This window comes from Anabas testudineus, chromosome 10 (genome assembly GCF_900324465.2).
Source record: "Anabas testudineus chromosome 10, fAnaTes1.2, whole genome shotgun sequence".
Taxonomy (NCBI): domain Eukaryota; kingdom Metazoa; phylum Chordata; class Actinopteri; order Anabantiformes; family Anabantidae; genus Anabas; species Anabas testudineus.
In genome coordinates, this window is record NC_046619.1 from 6,841,092 (window position 1) to 6,859,566 (window position 18,475).

General features: G+C 41.9%; 1 protein-coding gene across 1 annotated transcript in view; it reads right to left on the reverse strand.

Annotated features, from left to right (window-relative positions):
- tenm2 (teneurin transmembrane protein 2) overlaps positions 1–18,475 on the reverse strand; it is a 143,301-nt gene that overhangs the window by 113,263 nt on the left and 11,563 nt on the right. Inside the window, exon 2 of the mRNA XM_026357023.1 lies at positions 14,963–15,256. Within this exon, the coding sequence (XP_026212808.1) occupies positions 14,963–15,256 (294 nt within the window). The remainder of the gene's footprint in view (positions 1–14,962; positions 15,257–18,475) is intronic.

Below are 18,475 nucleotides of genomic sequence, written 5' to 3' on the forward strand. Positions count from 1 at the left end.
GGTACTTTTACTTGTAGTAGAGTATTTTTCTGGTCAAGTACTTGCACCCTCACATTAGTATCGGGTTTGTGTACTCTATACTATGTAACCATGTGTGTTTACAGTAGATAAATTATGTGTAACTATGTTTGTGCCAGAAAAACCCAAATTCCCATCCAGCACGGCTGATATTACAGGGACACAGCAATCCTCTTTTCTACTACAAGTCCAACTTTGTATGATAGATGGCCACATGCTATATATAAGACAAAAGATAAGAGGGGAAATTAAGTGGAAAAAGCAAATTAAAAGACGGCGTCTTCTATATTTGAGCTCAGAAGGCCATGGGACGCTTTCATGATGAATTTTAGTTAAAAAAAAAAAAAAAACAGGAAAAATCCAGCAGATGTGTGAAGAACTGAAAGATGGGGGAACAAAAGCAATGAAAGAGAGAATGGAGAAGAAAGGCAGAAACGAGATCTGTTCAAAAAGTCAAACACTTATCTTTGACTTGCACTCTCAGACATGTGTGCCTACGCAAACTTAGACACGAACAAACAAAACAAAAACAGCGACTGAGGTACTTGCATGGGTGCACATAGAAAACACACTGAGATCTTGGCAGAGCAAAAGGCTTAAAGATCAGGTGAATCTACAGAGCAAAGACACAAAGATCGTTCTTTTGCACACTTCTTGACATTTTCACTCTGATAGGAACAGATATAGCTTTACTGCCTCCTCACAGCTCAGAGGAACACACACAAACATGCACACTGTGAGAATGAATAGTTGGAAAAAACAAAACAAAATAGAAGATGGTAAAAAAGCAAACAGTAGCCAGGCAGTGGAAATGTCCTGCGGCAGCAGACAAATAAGTGCTGCTGCAGGAGTGATCTCGGCACCTCGGGTCGGCTGCATTGATGAGTATATTCACAATGTAGTTCACCCCTAAAAGGGTTGAGAGACGGTAGAAGTAAAAGAAGAAAGCGGGAGTAAGTAAAAGCGATATATAGACTTGTGGCAATAATATAAAATGGCTTAGGACTGAAAATGTGATTACATTAAATAGATAAAGAGAGAGAGAGAATTTCCCTCTTTTTTTTCCCTTATTCAGATTTCCCTGCATTATTTTAGTCCGCTGTATGATACAGTACTTACCAATTTCTTATCTTGTCTGTCTTTGGATAGAAACAAAGAGGCAGCAGCTGTCTACCAACTGCTCAATGCATTTTCAGTAGGTTCAGAGGGCTGTGTTGCATTCATTACACCCAAGGTGTCTGGAGCGTATTCATATTGATCTGGGTGGATGTTTCTGATTTAGTACATTGCTGAGGTGTGGAGTGAAAAGTTAACTGATGGCAGAAGGAGAGAAAGTGTCAATATCATTAAAACTGACCGGTATAAGTAGGCTGATGCTGAATGTTGGCTGGATTTTTGGACTTTCAGCTAATTTCAGCTAATTTCAAAGAGGAGCGTGTTTGACAGGTATGCAGCCACATATAACAGCTTTTGTGTGCTCTAAACAACAAAGTTCTAATGTTCAGATAATTATTCGTTAATTTGTTGAATTGGAGCAAAAAGCCAGGTTGGTATGTCAGATGAACCACAAAACTCTGAAACAATGAGAGCAAGATTGATATCTATCAAGTTGACGGAAAACTAAAGTGTGGAGGAAGAAAGGATCCACAATCCAAACCATACTGGTTCATCTGTGAAGCACGGTGGGGGTATGCACGGCTTAGGCTCGCACGGTTGCATCAACAGAAAGCCCACTTCAATCCAAGTTCTGATACATGGGTTTGTCAAACAATAGACATGTGTCCCGGTCACTTATATCATATTTGATCTAGATTATGCGTTATATATCTTGTTTGGGTCAATCAGCTACTAAGGATCAGTATCTATTATCTATTTGTAGAACATATTTGAACACAGTGTGGAGGTGGCAGAAAGGTTTGGACAGCACTTGGACAGCCTCTCTTGATCCACAGCATGGGTTTTCAACCAACAGCAGCACTTTAGTGGTGTGGTAATCCTGGGAATGCTGCACAAACAGACACAACACCAGCAGCTGTGGGTGCCTTGCTCACTGTTGCACAATTTCTATTTGAGTCTTGGGAAACTGCAATTTCTTTGAAATGTATGTGACTCTGTCGCTCCACAGTTGCACTGTACAGGTTATAGTGGTTCAACAAACAGTTTCGTCACAAATTTGACTTTGTATTGTTCCACCAATATATTGAAATGTACCTTGGATGATGACAATTGATGTCAGAGATCAGCTTGGAACTTATGTATGCATTGTTATTGATTACAGTGACTTGCTGCTGCCTGACTTAAAATAGATGGTTATGACTTTGCAAAGTGACCACAGGGGACAAAGGCTGGGGTAGTAGTGTATGCTGATCTATTGATTAGGTATAAAGGTGACCAGGGTGTACTATTGATTGCTACTTGTGGGACAGATACATTGCCTAAAGTGGATTGAGCTTTCTGTGCCACAATCTGGAGACAGAGGAGCAAAGGCAGACAAAAACACGACAAGACAGAAACACCTGATAAAGATCCAAAAAGTTTGCTCCTCTTTTTCCTGGGCGTGAGCTTCACTGCCTGTACAACTGATACGAGGCTCAGCCATGGAGAGGGATCAGAAAGGGAGATTTGGGACCATCTGACACACTAGCCTTTCTCCATGCTCCGTTATGGAGATGGAAGATAAAGCCAGATTCTTGTCTGATGATTAGCCAGCTCTGCGTATTAAGTGGCAAAACAAAAGGACTTTCACAATCAGAGGTTACAGACTTCGCTATGGATTTATTAATCTATTCTCTTTCCTCCCATCTGACTCCCTGCAAAACAAAGCCAACTTATTAAAGCAAGTATTGAGTGGAGAAAAAACGGTTTCAACAGAAATATTGACAGCACTACTGTGGTTTTCTGCTGAACAGTGTGGTTTTCATCAGGGTCTGTTTCTGTACAGTGACTGAGCAGAGGGTTAGCTCCATGAATGCACATAACTGAAATGCAATACTTAATATGATCTACATCTACACGTTCATTCTTCCTTCGATATACAAATTCAAGGAAAACGCAGATTTTAGACACTTCGATCAGTTAACGTGGCACAAATCCCTGAAACCAGTTGTGTAATGGTTTCTGTGGCTCGGGAGGGAAGTTGAGAATTGAATCCTGATGATGTCATTGATCTTGTGCTGGCTTGGCTTTTGAGGCTGTAATCTTTTAACAGAAAGCTTACATTACAAACAGGGAGCATGGAAATGTACCAATAGGGAGGCCTGTTATTCATTAGCGAGTTAAGTTAAGAGAAATGTTATTTATGTAGCTTAATATCACAAATAACAAACAAAGGCCCTCACAATCTGCACTGCACATAAAACAAAAACCTATAATACAATACATAATATAATATATAATAATTTGACCCTCCAAATAAGAACCACCACGAGTCAATGCCCAAACTGCTATGTGGCTAAGCTAAAAGAACGGCACAGTTATTCAAATGTGCCCTGGCATGTGGTCACGCTCACTCAGCCGTTTCTACTCCAACCTACCTACATACTGTAGAAGTACTACACATAAAATGGGTAAAAGATAATCACGATCAATGTCTGTCCCATTCATTATGGTCTAATTTTAACAAATCACCGGGACTTGAAGAAGATAAACAATGAGGGAAATTAACTACTTCCTCGTGTGCCAATATAGTGAAGAAAATAACTGTCCAGTCAGACGTAATTATATAAATTAGGTACTTAAAGCTTAACATGCCTGCAAGCTTCAGGCTTCTGAAAGGTAAGAGAGAGCCTGCTACTTTAAGCCCCTTAAGCCCCTTTAATGACAACCCGACAGCACCATTCTATATGTACGTGAGTGTGAGCTATACAGTATGTGCATAAGAAGACCTCGCTCTGTCCCCTAATAAAAGTCTGTCCCTCTGCTATGGGGCTGCATTGTACGCATCAAGCCCTCTCGTAGGTGTTTTTGTCTTTCTCACGTAAACAAACACTGGCCAGCATAGACTTGCAAGGTAACACCATGCTATGCCTCGCCACGCTGTGGGCTGCCCCGTGGCGCTGCGCTCCATTCGATGAGACAGCGTGACACAGAAATCAATATGGATTAAAACTCTGTAAGGAGCTGTCCACTGACTTCTCCTCACTGTGTACGAAAGCAAAATGTGTGCACTTACTATGCTGGATTGCAGATTTTTTCCCCCTTTTCAAACATAGAGGAAAAGTAAAAAGTGGGAGATAAGCTATCCCAGGACTAAGGGCAATCATGATGCTGAAGAAAAATGCTTGTGCAACGCCCTCCTCATGCCACCCGCGGGGCATATCCATCAAGCTGCTTAGAGTGCTGCATGGTGGGGGGCTGGAATCAGCACCTCATTCCACCTGCCACACCTAGACAGAGAGTCACACACCAGCACATCCACACAGTGACAGGCCTGGCGGTAGGCCTCAACCCCCATGGCCGTGGTGGGCGTCCCACAGTGCTCTGCGGGACACCAGAGATTATCCTGGTGCTCACAGACAGTCACAGAATGTTAATCCTCAGCCATCTCTTCTACTGTACTGTTAAATCTGGATCTTCCTCTTAATCGCTCCTCCTCCTCAGCTCCCCTCTTTCTTTATCCATCACTCTCCATCGGCTTCTGCAATCCACCCAAATCTCCCCCGCATCCTCAGCTTTGTCCCCCTCCTATTATCAGTTTTAACTCCATCCTCTCCTCCCCTAAAAATCTGTTGATCCCTGTTTCCTACTCGAAAGCGACAAGGCCTCATCCCCATTCACCCTTATCCTTTCTCTCCGCTCCCGGCCCAGCCCTCGCTATCAGCCCTGCATTGATCTTCTCATCCCAAAGAAAACAAAACACCAATCAGCCTGTCATAATCACTCTGCTGGAGGAGGAAACGCTGAACGCCAAGCACAGCTGCTACATGTTGATGTAGAGGCTAACAGGGCGGTAAAAGGGTAGCTGGGTTTTATTTTTGTTTTTTGTATGAACATGTGCTGGATGGGTTCTATTTTTAAAATATGTAAAAAAGGGACTGTGAAGGTTTATTAACTACACTGTTGATTCCATTCTGCTAATGATGATACTGATTTTCATTTCTTTTTGTATTTTCTTATTTGTATGCTAGAACAATAAAGTGACAGCTGTTGGAGCTGTTCCTTCTAAAAACAACCTCTGAATGATATCTGGTCTCCCACAGCTTCCCGCCTCTATTCAGTCTGATTTCCTCTTATAAAAATTGCCCTCTACTTCTCTCCACAGCTCATACTTTTTTTGTTGCTACTTGTCCCGCAGGATTTTTCTTCAGGACACTATGGCTGCTAACTTCCAAACAATAAATGCAGTCTGATCTGTCAGCAGTCTCTACACTGTTACCGCTGTCATGCTGCGCTTTGTTGTCATGCAAAACACATGGAGTGCAAACTTTATGTCTTCACATACCTCAGCATGTTTTCACCACAGGCAGATCCAGTAAAGTGCTGAAATATTTGCCGGGATGAATTTAGATCGTACATTAGCCACTTGAAGCGTAGGTTTTCCCGTTAAGTTCCTCCTCTAAAAAGCTTCAAAGTTACATAAAGCACTTTCTGTCACACAGTTTGATACCACTGCACTTATAATCAATATCTGCTTGTCCCAGCAGTTAATTCAAACAAATGCAAAATTGGGTGAAATATTCAGATTCAAGTCCCTATACTGCATCATGACATCAAATGGAAACTTCTGGCAGACGGCCTGAAGAGGTAATGATAGAGGACATGCTGCTTTGTGAATATGAAATTCTTAGATTACCATGCCCAGCCTTTATTTGCTTTCGCACAATATTAAACACTTGATTTAGGCCAGATACTATAAAAGGGAGAATAGTAAAAAAGAAAAGAAGAAGCCAAACAGCATTATTAAATTCTGCAGCAGCCAGTGTTTCTTAAAATCAATAAGGTCGTCACTTACAGCTTAAGATGCCCATTAATCATGTTAGTTAGCAAACATGAAAACACAACAGCAAAAACACTCCCACACTGCTGTTTTATTCACATGGAAAACATGTCTGACAACAACAGTGGCGGCACTGTTTTCACCAGTTCTATAACATCTTTTTGTGCATTTCTAGTCCTTAAATCTCCTCTCATAGCTCCCTCTCTCTCTGTTATATAACTATTTAAAACTAAATAGTTATACGGTGAAGCCTTAGAGCAATATAAAGCACCAGGAATACAATAAAGATGTTGCATCCTTTTGTGCATGGTTACATTTTGTTAATACCGTGTGGTGTGGTTTGTTTTGTTGTCTCTGAGTTCTGTCTGAAAGGCTGTCGGCTTTCTGGTATTTTTTCAAGCAAAGCACCCAAAGCCTGAGCTAATTTTCATGCATTTATTTTGTATCAGTGGGTAACTGAAACCATTTTATGTTTAAACAAGATTAAGAGCTTACATTGCAGCTCCGTGGTGCTGTAGTTAGGCGCAGTGTGAGAGCCACACTCACATGCTCACAGCGATTTTCAGGTAAATGCCCACAATCTAAGTTTAGTGTGTTAGCATGTGATAGTAGTACTAAGCACAAAGTTCAGCTGGGAATAGGAGAGTGAGGGGATCGCAAAAATTACCACTATTCATCCTGAGGAGAACGTTAGTGCCATGATAATCCATGCAATAATAATTGATACATTTCACTTAGAATCATAAATGTCATGGAAGCATTAAAAGAAAAGTCAGGGATCAGCTAAGTCATCGTGATTGATTATCTGAGCACCTTCAACGTCTCTACCAAATTTTAAAGTTATTACTGCAATAGTCCTTGAGATATTTGAGCTGGACCAACACACAGAACAACACCACCATCATGTTTTTAATAATAAAAATAATGATAATAAGATAAGAGCCTGATATCTTCTATAATGACGCTGACATGGACTTTTATATGAATGTTTGACCTAGCTCTGTATTTTTACAGGTTTTATTTTTTAAATAAAGAACAAAGTAGAAGTATAAAGTTAGTTTACTCAAAGAAGACTTATGCTGGACCTCACTTCTGTCAGGAAATATGTTTTTCTTATTTCAAATTTGGAACAAATCAGAAAGAAAGAAAAAGAAATGACACATTTAATCAATTTAAAAAATGATTAAAAAACTTAATTTAAAAAAGTCTGTGGTGTCAGCTGGGGTAGCTCTTGTTAGAAGCTGAACGTTGCTGAAAAGTTTAAATGTAGCAAAATGAAATACTGCTTTAATTACTGCAGACGTGGTGGCAGGAGAATGAGAGTTTTTGATTTGTACAGTTGTCAGACTTCTACTTATTGATAGTATTGTATCTTATATATCAGCATCACTGAAGAACTGTCAGTTTGGGGCACTCAATAGTTTCATCACACACATCTTTTATGTAAATTTTGATTTCATCTAACTTTATACTGGCGGGTAAATGAAATGCATCTGGATTAAATAAAGGCTCCGATTTTACCATTCCAGTTACTGTTCTACTGTATGTGCCATATGATAAATAAAATATATTTCAAGACTTTCATTTCCAAGAACTTGAATATTTACTCGCCAGGAACCAAGGAGATGGTTTGCATTAAATAGTATATTTCTACAGACAGAAAGTAATAAAATAAGGCACAGAGGGAAATTAACATCAGTAAATATCAGCTGTGATAACTTTGCCTCCTATAAGTATTTTAATTTAACCAGGAGAGCACAGTACAATGTGTGAAATGCACTCAGAAGTGCCAGTGTCTTTACTTCCTTTGCTGTATACAGGTAGATCACAATCAGATCAGATTGGAGGAGCAGTGATTAATCTGCACAGTATCTCTTTATTATCTACTGTACGAATGTTTGCACGTGCGAGTTCACCTACCGCAAAGGCGTGCCCCTGTTACTGTGCGCCAATACTTTCTATCTATTCAGAAGTGCTCGAAGAAGATTAACCTTTACATGATCCCAAGCAGACGACCTGTGCTCCATTATCTCCTCAGCTCTTTGCTGCTACAGTATGTGCATGAATGTCTTCCTTTCTATTCACTTAAAGGTTGTGACCTTAAGCATTAAGCCTAACCTGCAGATAACGTGTACAAAAATCCCTTTGCTAACTTCACCTCTGCACGCGCGCGCGCGCGCACACACACACACACACACACACACACACACACACACACACACACACACACACACACACACACACACACACACACACACACACACACACACACACAGAGGTTTATTTTTCTTCTTTTCCACCAAAACTCGCCTCTCACCACTCTGATCTCACTAATGAAAACAGATGAAAACTCCTCAGCCCAATAACAAGAACGCTAATTCTCGCTCATAGAGACAAACAATCTCTGAGACACAAGTAAATACGTCTGACTTTCCAATGGCGAAAAAGCGAAAAAGAAAAGCACCCTGTGGGAAATTTTCTCTGATCAAGTGCAAAGAGATTAACCAGTCAGACCAACGTGCTAATGAACAGGAGATCATCATGAAAGAAGCTCGTAAATGTAGATGAGGCATGCGGAAAAGAACAATGGCCTCGCCTTGTATCAGATGAAACACAAGAGTAATGTACAAAAAAGCAATTATTTAACCGTTCCTTTCTCCTACCTACCACCAACATCCTGACAACGTTTCACAATGGCCTGAAAAGAACATTGTGCTTCAATCACAGAGATGTGAATAGTGTGACGATTACAGCAATATGTGAAATCATACTTTCAAAAAGAGCCAGGCTTCGAGGGATAATGTTGTAGTCTCTCAGCTAGCACCCAGTTAGGATTTATTACATTGTGTGCAACAGCTTCTTTGCGCACAATGTGACAAAACACTAAATCACACACGTACAAATGGCACAGAAACATCAAACACGAGCACGTACAAGCAAATAGGCCTAAAGTAGTATTCTAAGAGGGGCTACAGTCAGGTGGGACTTACTGATTACATAGTCTCCAAAAGGATCGTCATCCTCCTCATCATCTAGGTAAGCTGGAAGAGCAGGGATGACAGAAAGGAAGAAAGAAAGAAAGAAAGAAATAGAAGGAGAAAACAAACAAACAAAAAAATATATGATGATTTGGCTTATACAAAGGTTGAAATGAATAAAATGAAACAAAAAAAAAAAAAAATAAAGCCCACTAATACGAAGCGGATGCCTCCCACTTTCCCATCATCCTCCTTTTTTTTCTCAATCTGATACCTCCAGCCTTCATTAGGAGGTAAAGCATTGACCATTAAACTACAAAAGTAGTTTCAGCACCATGCAGAGGAAAATATGATCACTCATAATTGGCTGGAGAATTCTCAATTTGCACTCAGTGCCCCCCCCCCCCACCCCCTTTCCTCTCTCTTTCTCTGGCAGGTCTGAAGATGGCATGAGAGGCCATTATGGCTCACTAAATTCCCTATTAGGCTGGCAGCATAGTCGTCAGTAAGTTACAAGTCAGACGCCAATGATATTTCACCACTCGGGTGACTCTTTCACCTGATAACAATACTCTTAATATGGATCCTCAGTGCACATGGAACTATCGCCTGCTTCCATCACCGAGCACACACGATAACACATTTCTTTGAACACAGTCGTTCTATGCTTTGTGTGAAAAGCAGTCCCTCGCCTTTCCCTTTCCATTTATTCATCGTTTATGTTTCCCTCTTCTTCTTTTCTTTCTATTACTCCAGGCTACCTCCCTTTAATGTGAGTTAGCATCCATCTACTGTGATCAATATCCCAGGGCTTTTATTAAACACTGCTCTTATGCATTTGTGTGCGTGCGTGCGCACCAGCCTGCCTGCGTGTCTGTCTTTGTGTGAGTGTGTATTATCGGCCTTCACTTCAATATCAGCTCTGGTCCAACAATGTCTTTATTGAGTCAGAGATGCACAAAGAGGGATATGAATGTATTTTTTTTTTTGGTAAATTCATCACTGCCTTTGTGCAAGTGTGTGTGAGCACGTATGAGCACTATGTTGAATAGACCAATCTTGATTGATGCTGACTGCAGGGTATTTTGCACACCCCAGGTTTATAATCCAAAGACAAACATGTGCGCGTAAGTGTTTGTCCATCGTTGCTTTTGCTCATTCCAGCATGTGTAGCTCTCACTGCACGGACAAAAAGTCCTTGAACCAGTGGGTGAAGTATGGAGACGCGCGCGTGCGCGTACACGCTCGCAGCCCTGTGTGTTTGTGAAAGCGAGCTGTCAGTGCTGCTCTCACACACCATTCATCACAAGCTACTAATTCTGTTAGACCATTGTCGAGGCTTTCGCACCCCACGTTGCTCTCTGAAAACTCAATCAGAGGCTAATGCCCCCGACCCTTCTAACACACATACCAGCTCTCACTCTCAGTTTCTTATTCACACACACTCGCAGAGACCCTGAGGGGACAGCAGTGGTCTTTGGGGACCCCACCAGTCCAACTCTATGAGTGTTGCTCGAATTTGATAGACAGGAGCTGCATGGACCAAGTGTACTGGTGTTGAGAGAGGCGTTGGAAAGAAAAGGGACTTACAATCACTGAGTGACATATAATTATAATCTGTATAGCTAAGTATAGAGAGTATTTTATTCAAAATCTAAATGATCATAATCAAACATTATCTTAATCTACCTTGATTACAACACTGTCCATGTAGTGCTCCGCTTCTAAACGATCTCTGAAGTAAAAAAAAACATCGGCTGACTTGAACGTGACTGATTTAGTTTGATTTGTGGTGGGATTTGTGTGGTATGCCAAAAAAGACTAAAGACGACAGAGCAGATGTAGGCACTCTTCCACCTGTGCTAGTAGATTTGATTAGTTAATCAGGAATTACTTTGCCCAACTCAGCTTGTATAAAGCATAATTACAGCTCCAGCATTAAAAAGAACTTTTGACTGCAGATGTTTTAGGGGGCAACGTTTTTTTTTTTTTGGCATTGTCAAAAAGGACAATTAACATAAATTTAGAGCAGCCTGAATATAACAACATCACAAGAAGGGAGAACAGCATGTAAGAACAGGAATAATAAAAATGAGGTGTGTGAGAGAAAGCAGGGCGACTGAGCATGCCCAGATGGGGGCAGGGTCAGACAGAAAGGCCAGACTAAATTTAGCGCCACCTTTTCATTCTCTAATTATGAGATTAATACATCCTGTCACATATGCCACAATAGTACCCTATGATTTATTATTGAGTCAACCAGATGGAGAGATTGAGCCAGAAAGGGAAGGAGGAGTGGGAGATCGTCTGAAAGCAGCTAATCAGCATGCATGTGTGATTGGGCCGGGCCTTGACAGTGCAGCGAGCGGCCAGAGCGTGTCTGTGTTTATAAAGTCGGCTGTATGGGCAAAGCCAAGGTTTATTGGCGGAAAACAATGTTGAAGCTGAATTAGATTCTGTCTGTATTCCTAACAGGCTGCTATTTAATGAGAGGGAAAAAAGGAGGCATATGTGCCCACACACAAGCACGTGTAGAGCGCTGAACTATAGATTGTGGCCATAAAGTCTGCCCCGGGGCCCCTGGTTTAAATCAATGTCAAAGCCTGATCTTATTTCATCTAATGCATGTTTTAATCATTCTCCCTCCTGATCAATGCAGTTTGGATGCGGCCATCAGGCGCTGCTGTGGAAATTTACAAGCACTTCTATTCTCCTGCTTGTGTTTCCAGACGGACGTTTTACGAGGCGGTGCACAGTGTGACAGTAAATCTCTTCCTCCACTTTGCCAAAATGAAATCTCCCAATGTAGGCGCTCTCTATGCCCATATTTGTTTGTCTCGCTGTGTTGCCCGTGCAAACGGAACTCGTATTGGCTCTGCCAAGTCAACGTTCTAGTCTCTTTATTTTAATAGTGTCTGGAAGGGGCAATAAAAGTGAAGTGTCTTTATTCAATACTCGACAATAAAGCTGGATGCAGGGAAACTTTGAAATCCCCGAGTTGCATTTAGGAAACTAATTTAACAGGCTTTACATACTTATTGGTAATTGGAATTTAGCAGTAAGTGAAAAAACGAAACAAATAAAAAAAAATTATCACAAAGTTTCTGTTTAGCAATGGCCTTAACAGATGCCAGAGAAAACGTTCTACATAGGTAAGGCACATTTCTGAATTAGTTAATTATGCACGTGAACGCTACAGTAAAGTAACAGTTGTTCTATTTTATGAGCAACAAAAACAGATTTGGTAGAAGAGCTGCTTTCTGATTAGGGATGTCACAATAAGAAATTTGATACCGCAGCAAAAGAATAAAGCAGCGAAATAAATGAATGTATTTTTCCATAAGCGCATTTACTCCATTCAGTAACAATGAGATGGAGCCGTCGAGTAATAAAAAAGGCGTAATGGTACCGTCATGTTTTCCAGATGTTCTTATTGACTCTAATCATGTGAATCTACCTCTATATATAATGTGTGCACAGCAACACAAACACGCTACAAAATCACTGCTGACCACAAATCACTGCAGTAGCTCTAGTGATAAAACATTGTTGTATTCAAAGTAGTTATGTGAGCTTACATCAGGTGTATACGTGTGGCTAATTGTGTTCCGACTAACAAAGACAGCAGCGAGTGTGACTGAAGACTGCTACCTACAAAAAGGATCACACTCTTTAATTTGTTATTGACTCAACTTTTGTTTACAACTCCTCCAGAATGAAACATATAAAAATAGTACATGTAGTTAGGCAACCTGAACAATGGGAAGATGCTCTTCTCAACCTATTTTAGAGTTCATTTGTTGTTCATTATTATTATTATTATCACACAAAGAATGGAGTAATGAAGATAAGAGATGTGAGGCAGAAGAAAGCTGTGTGTTTATGCATCACTTCCTCTGCAGCCTGTTGTCCTGTTGGCGTAGAAAAAAGAAAACAGTACTTTCCCTGAGGTTTGTGATGTCTGTCATTATTCCTCTGGGCTTTCTATTTTGGTAGTGAATTCTGCAACAGGCCACACGCACACGATCATCTACATGTACGCTCCTGCCCCGAAGGGGAACCCTAGACCCTTAAACTGGCACCTGTCAGTCATGTCAGCGAGCTGTACTGACAGGAACATAACGAGTGATGGCGAGAGGCGCAGCATGAGCAACGAGGAGACAGAAGAAGCGGCTTGAAAAATGAAGAAGAAAGGTGGGAGAGGAGCGAGATGAAGAGGAGAAGCAAAGCAAGTGGAGGTGAGACTTCTAAAGCTTGTTAGATACGCAGCGAGATGAGAGTGGTGCAGCGCGCTGTTTGGTGTGTTAGCACGTCACTGTCTTTTTGATTTGTTAGCATGTGTTTATGATGTTGTTTCTCTGTCTGCCTCTGTCAATCTCTATTATTAGACCCTCAGATCCTCCTCCTGCTGTTTTGACACTCCCGTTGCTCCTGTTTCACACTTTCACACATGTGCGCACGGTTTAGGCTCATACACACTTTCACAGCCATAGACAGACAAAATAGCATATAGAAAGAGAAAGACAGGCTTGTAATATACACAAACATGCAAATTCAGCACCCCCGCTCCTCGGGACACACTATCTCTTTTCCCCCTCCCCTGGGTTCTTTGAGCTGTGACGTGCTTTCAGCGTGAGATACTCTGTTTGGAGGGAGATACGAGAGCAAAGGGTGAGATTTCCCTCATTCAGAGCAACTAAGGAACTGACTTGATCAGACGTACACACACCTGGCTCTTTTATCAGGCTGCCGTGCTGTCTCAGATCTCTTCATGCTGGCAGAAACACAAATGCACGGTCTAATCTAAATCTCAGGTCTGGACCATGAGATGAGCCCAAGGGTGTGAGCTGCTGGTCCCCTTGAATGCCACAACAGAGGGAAAACTTCTGCAGTCTTGCATTTAATTCAGTTGACTTTGTTTTGACACGTTCTGCATAATCATCAATATGAATTTTTTTCCAACAGACAAGTGTATGTTTGGTCCCTGTAGGGGCACAGAAATATCCATGAATAACGCTTTTGACAAAGTTTCTTTTTGGAAAGTGAAAAAAAAAAAAAAAACACACAACTTTTGATCTCAACAATCAACACTCAGTGACATCATACTGCAGGCAAATGATTATCACAATATAGACCTGGATTAAGAAGCTAATTTTACAAGGTCTGGAAATGCGGCAGCAGCGAACTGAATGGTGTTCTCCTGGCCCTGAGACAGAATGAGAGCAGTGTCTGCGGCTGATATCTGCGGCTGCAAGATTAGCTTGGTAATTAACCACAAAGCAATTATCGGGTGGTAGGATGAGAGGCGCATCTCAGGGAAGGTGTTTCTTGACGTGTTTAATAGGTGTTGAGTAGTTTGATCAGTCGACAGAAGTTGTCTCTGATTTGGAGGCCCGCAGTCCAACAGAGGTTGATCCACAGCTGATACGTGCGGCTGCTGAGAATTCAATTAATTATACTGTTGCTTTTCCTTCCATCCACTTTTCATTAACCTCCATTGACACCTCAGCGAAGCTCGCACGCAGGTTTACGACTGCATCAGGATTAACAAGGAAATGGGAAGTTGGCAATAAACAAAGTTGCCAGAGGAAGGAGATTCCCTCTGGGAACATCACACTCTCACACTCGCAAACAGAAGATGCACTCGAAAAGGACAGATTAGCTTCAGTTGCTGAATCGCAAGAGTTGAAATGTTCCAGTGCCAGTTACCATCTCCAAAAAATATTAATTTTTTTTTATTTTTGACGATTGGCTGAAGCAGTGAGACCAATAAATCCACCTGATCCACAGTTCGTATAAAGGATTTTAACAGTATCTACAAACTTGTGTAAGACATACATTCTCACTCACCATCATGATTAAACATTGACTATCATACTATATCAGCCCAACACATCCTCGTCGATCGGTTCGCACTCCCCCAGCAAGTCTTACTCACTGTCTTACTCACGCTTTCTCAACTCAGTGTGTCTCTAATCTGATACATTCTGGATACCATCCTCGCCACTATTTCAAGATTCTTTTCTCCTACCTGACTCATCGTCAGACTTGTTGTCATTTTCCGAGTCGGTCAAGGTGAGGGCCGAGTTCTCACGACTGGACACTCCTGAGCTGCGGCGGGACTTCACCCCTCCACGTCCGGCCCACAGCTGAATGGCTCGCTCTGGAGACAGCGGCCCCTCTGGATCCGAGTCGGCATCGGAGCCGGCGCTGAGGGAATACCCCCTCTGGAGGAGGCCCAGGTCGGGACAGTAGGGAACAGCAGCAGGGTGCGGAGGAGGAGCTGGCTCACATACACCCAGCTCGGCCAGGGTGAAGTTACCCCCTATAAGGGAGAATGAGCAGTTACACAGGTGGAGGCTAGATAAGTAAAAGCAGTAAATGGAGACATTCACACAAAAAAACGCTGGCATGAAGAAACGCACACGCATATCTAACAAACCCACAATCACACGCAGAGAAGCACACTAATTATAAAACTATGGAGGCGGAGGCTGAAAATTGGGCTTTGTTGTGGCAGGCAGGAGGGGGAGACATGACGCAGCATGAATCAGGCACAAACTGCTGGAAGGAATATGTACTGGCCTGCAGGCCTGTTAAGACTGGCTTAGAAGGCCTGCCTCCTTCGCTTTACTGCTCTGCATTGGCATTCATGAGGTGTTGATGTGAGATCAAAGAGCTGTTCACTCGAGGCCTTTCAGACTGTAGTGGAGCTGCTTCACTGCCTTCTGGGTTTGATCATCTCCCCACCTATTTGCCATCACATTCTGGACCCCAGGCTCACAGAGCGTACTGCAGTCTGCTGCAGTACCGGCCGCGCTGCCGAACACTCTCCCCCTTAAGACAAACTGACTCGTCACGTCTAAAATAAATATATAAAATTATCCAAATTAAAGCACATCAAAGGAGATCAATAAACAGTGCTGCAGCCCAATTAAATCCAAGCTGAGGAAAAAGCAATTAAGGAAAAAGGCATGCTCAACCAATTTATTCTCTATACTAATTAAAAGAGTATTGTGGATGCAATCGCTCACCATCAGCTGTTGGGGTAAAGGGATCGGGGGAAAAACAGTTGTGATTCAGTTCATTAGCAGTTTGTGAGGGAGGGAAAAGGAAGAGGCAAGTGAAGAGAGGTTGGCATTGTGGCAGCACAATGTATGAATCAATGCACTGGGAATCACACAGCTGTGTGACTGGGTTAACTGTGACTCATCAGGCGTACGGACGCAATCAGAGAGAGAGGAATTAAACAGATGAAAATCGTCTGCTGCATCTTCACAGCTCCTCTTCACAGCCTCACCGAAACTCGAGAGTTGTTCTGAAAGTACTGAGAAGGGAGAGAGGAGGGGGGGCAGAGCGTGACAGGAAACTTAGCTGTGGAAGTGGTGAAAGGCTCTATACTTCTACTCAGACAAACAGATGGACTGGACTAGAGAGCAGTAGCAAGTGAATTACTCCACAGGTGGATTCAGCTACTAGACTACAGCTTGCCAAGCATCCAACCAGCTACAGAACAAAGGCACCCAAGCACAGCGAGACATCAGGGAATATTACCATTCCTCGTCTTCTTTGCTTCATTGTCTTTTCCTCCCACTTATCATAAAGGATGAGAAAGGAACCATCTTTACTATACATGACACTAGGGACTTACAATCTGTTGGCAATTTTCACTACCATGCTACTGTCGGTACAGGATCTGACTCTAGTCATTGAAGCCATACCTGAGAAGAGGTACCGTAGGAGGACGGGCGAGAACTCCAGGAGGCCTGAGAGAGTAGAGCACATGGGTTCTTTAACATCAGTCAGCAAATCATCCTGAACTCAACTGCTTGTTAGAAAAACCGTCTACTCCACAATCACAGTAGGGATTAGTCTTTATGCAAATTATCCCATTCAACTACAATGGCAATAATTGGACCATAAACACATCTTCAAGTCTAAACAAACGCTACGTGGAAACATTTACTCAACATGAAAGTGTGTGTGAGTGTACCCATATGTGTGTGTGTGTGCGTGCTTGCCACACATATCTAATGTTACATCCCACAGGCCACCATTCTGTACAATTAACATCCCATAACCAGTGATTACACATGCAAATCCAATCACTCCTTATCACCATCAGACACAGCCCGATGCCGTAGCAATCTACATGGACTCAAAGAAAGATGGATTGGTGTGAGGGGCTGAAGCAGACATGAAAATCTATCTCAGTTATTCTACAAATAGAAAACCAATCGCATGTTTGTTATGTGATATTATGACAGATGTGAGGGCAAATGTGGCGCAGCATTCTAATCAGATCAATGCCTGTCTCTGTCTGCTGCCGCCGCTGTCATTCACACAATTATAATGCGCATTAATATGTGTTTTGAGCTTTGTGTGGCTACACCAGCGGCCTTGGTCAGCACAGGTCTGTGTCTGTTCATTGTATAATTATTGCCATGTACGTTTGCCTATCAGTTGATCTGTGCATTCAACACCAATGCGCTGTATTTATGAATTAGACTGTGCTATAAGTTGAAAGCAGCATGATCTACAGTAGATGCTTTGTTGAATGCTTTTGCCTAGTAGAATAGGAAGAGTGAAGGGCAGAGAGAAGGGAATAAATGACAGAGATAAGAAAAGAATATATGTAAAAAAAAACAGTTTCAAAATGTGTGAAGTGCTTAGTGCTGCTAAGCAGTAAGTTTAAGAGCAGATAGATGAAATGGACAAGAATGACCTCAATGAATACGCGGGAATCTAATTCTCTATATTAAACGAAATAGGAATATCAAAAATGACAAATCATGCGCACCATGACTTAGCAGAACTGAAAGTGGGTTATGAGCATTAGACTCTGCTTTCCAGAACGCTCCCCTGAATACTCTTCACTAATAGAGTGAATGGCAGAGCAGAAGGAAGGGAGAAAAACAAAGTGTGAAATGTGTGCGAGTACAGCAAGTGAGGAGGAGAAAGAGAAAGGAGGGTTACTGAGTTACTAGGTTACACAGTCACGATATTTACTAGTCATAATTTGCATGCACGGAAACAACAAGGACCTCAATCAGTATATATTCAATCTAAATTTATATCGAAAGGGTGCCTATATAAACGTACATAACTAATAAGAAGACTGCCGTTTGAATCTTTTTAAGTCCTGCAATAACTGTAACCACATGTTGTTTTGGGGGCACTTGCTGAAATGACTGATGCAACAAGGTTGCACGTCTGGTGGGCACCAGCAAATCACTTGAAATCAAATACACACCAGTGCACATTTCTGGTTGAGTTCATATAATACAAACAGTGTGCTGCTCCTCATCCTTGACATAAGGCAAGTTAAAATTACTGTCACAATGACAGCTCACCGTGATGTGAACCAATGTGCAGTGCAAACTCTGTTAGTCCACTTGGATTTCCTGAATATTACAGCTCATCACTACCTTCTGGACAACACAGTGAATCTTCCACAGTTTTGCTGCTTTGCAAAGTGCAATCGTTTTTAACAATGCATGAGTGAAGCTTGGTACTTTAGTTTCCCTAATCTGACGTAAACAAT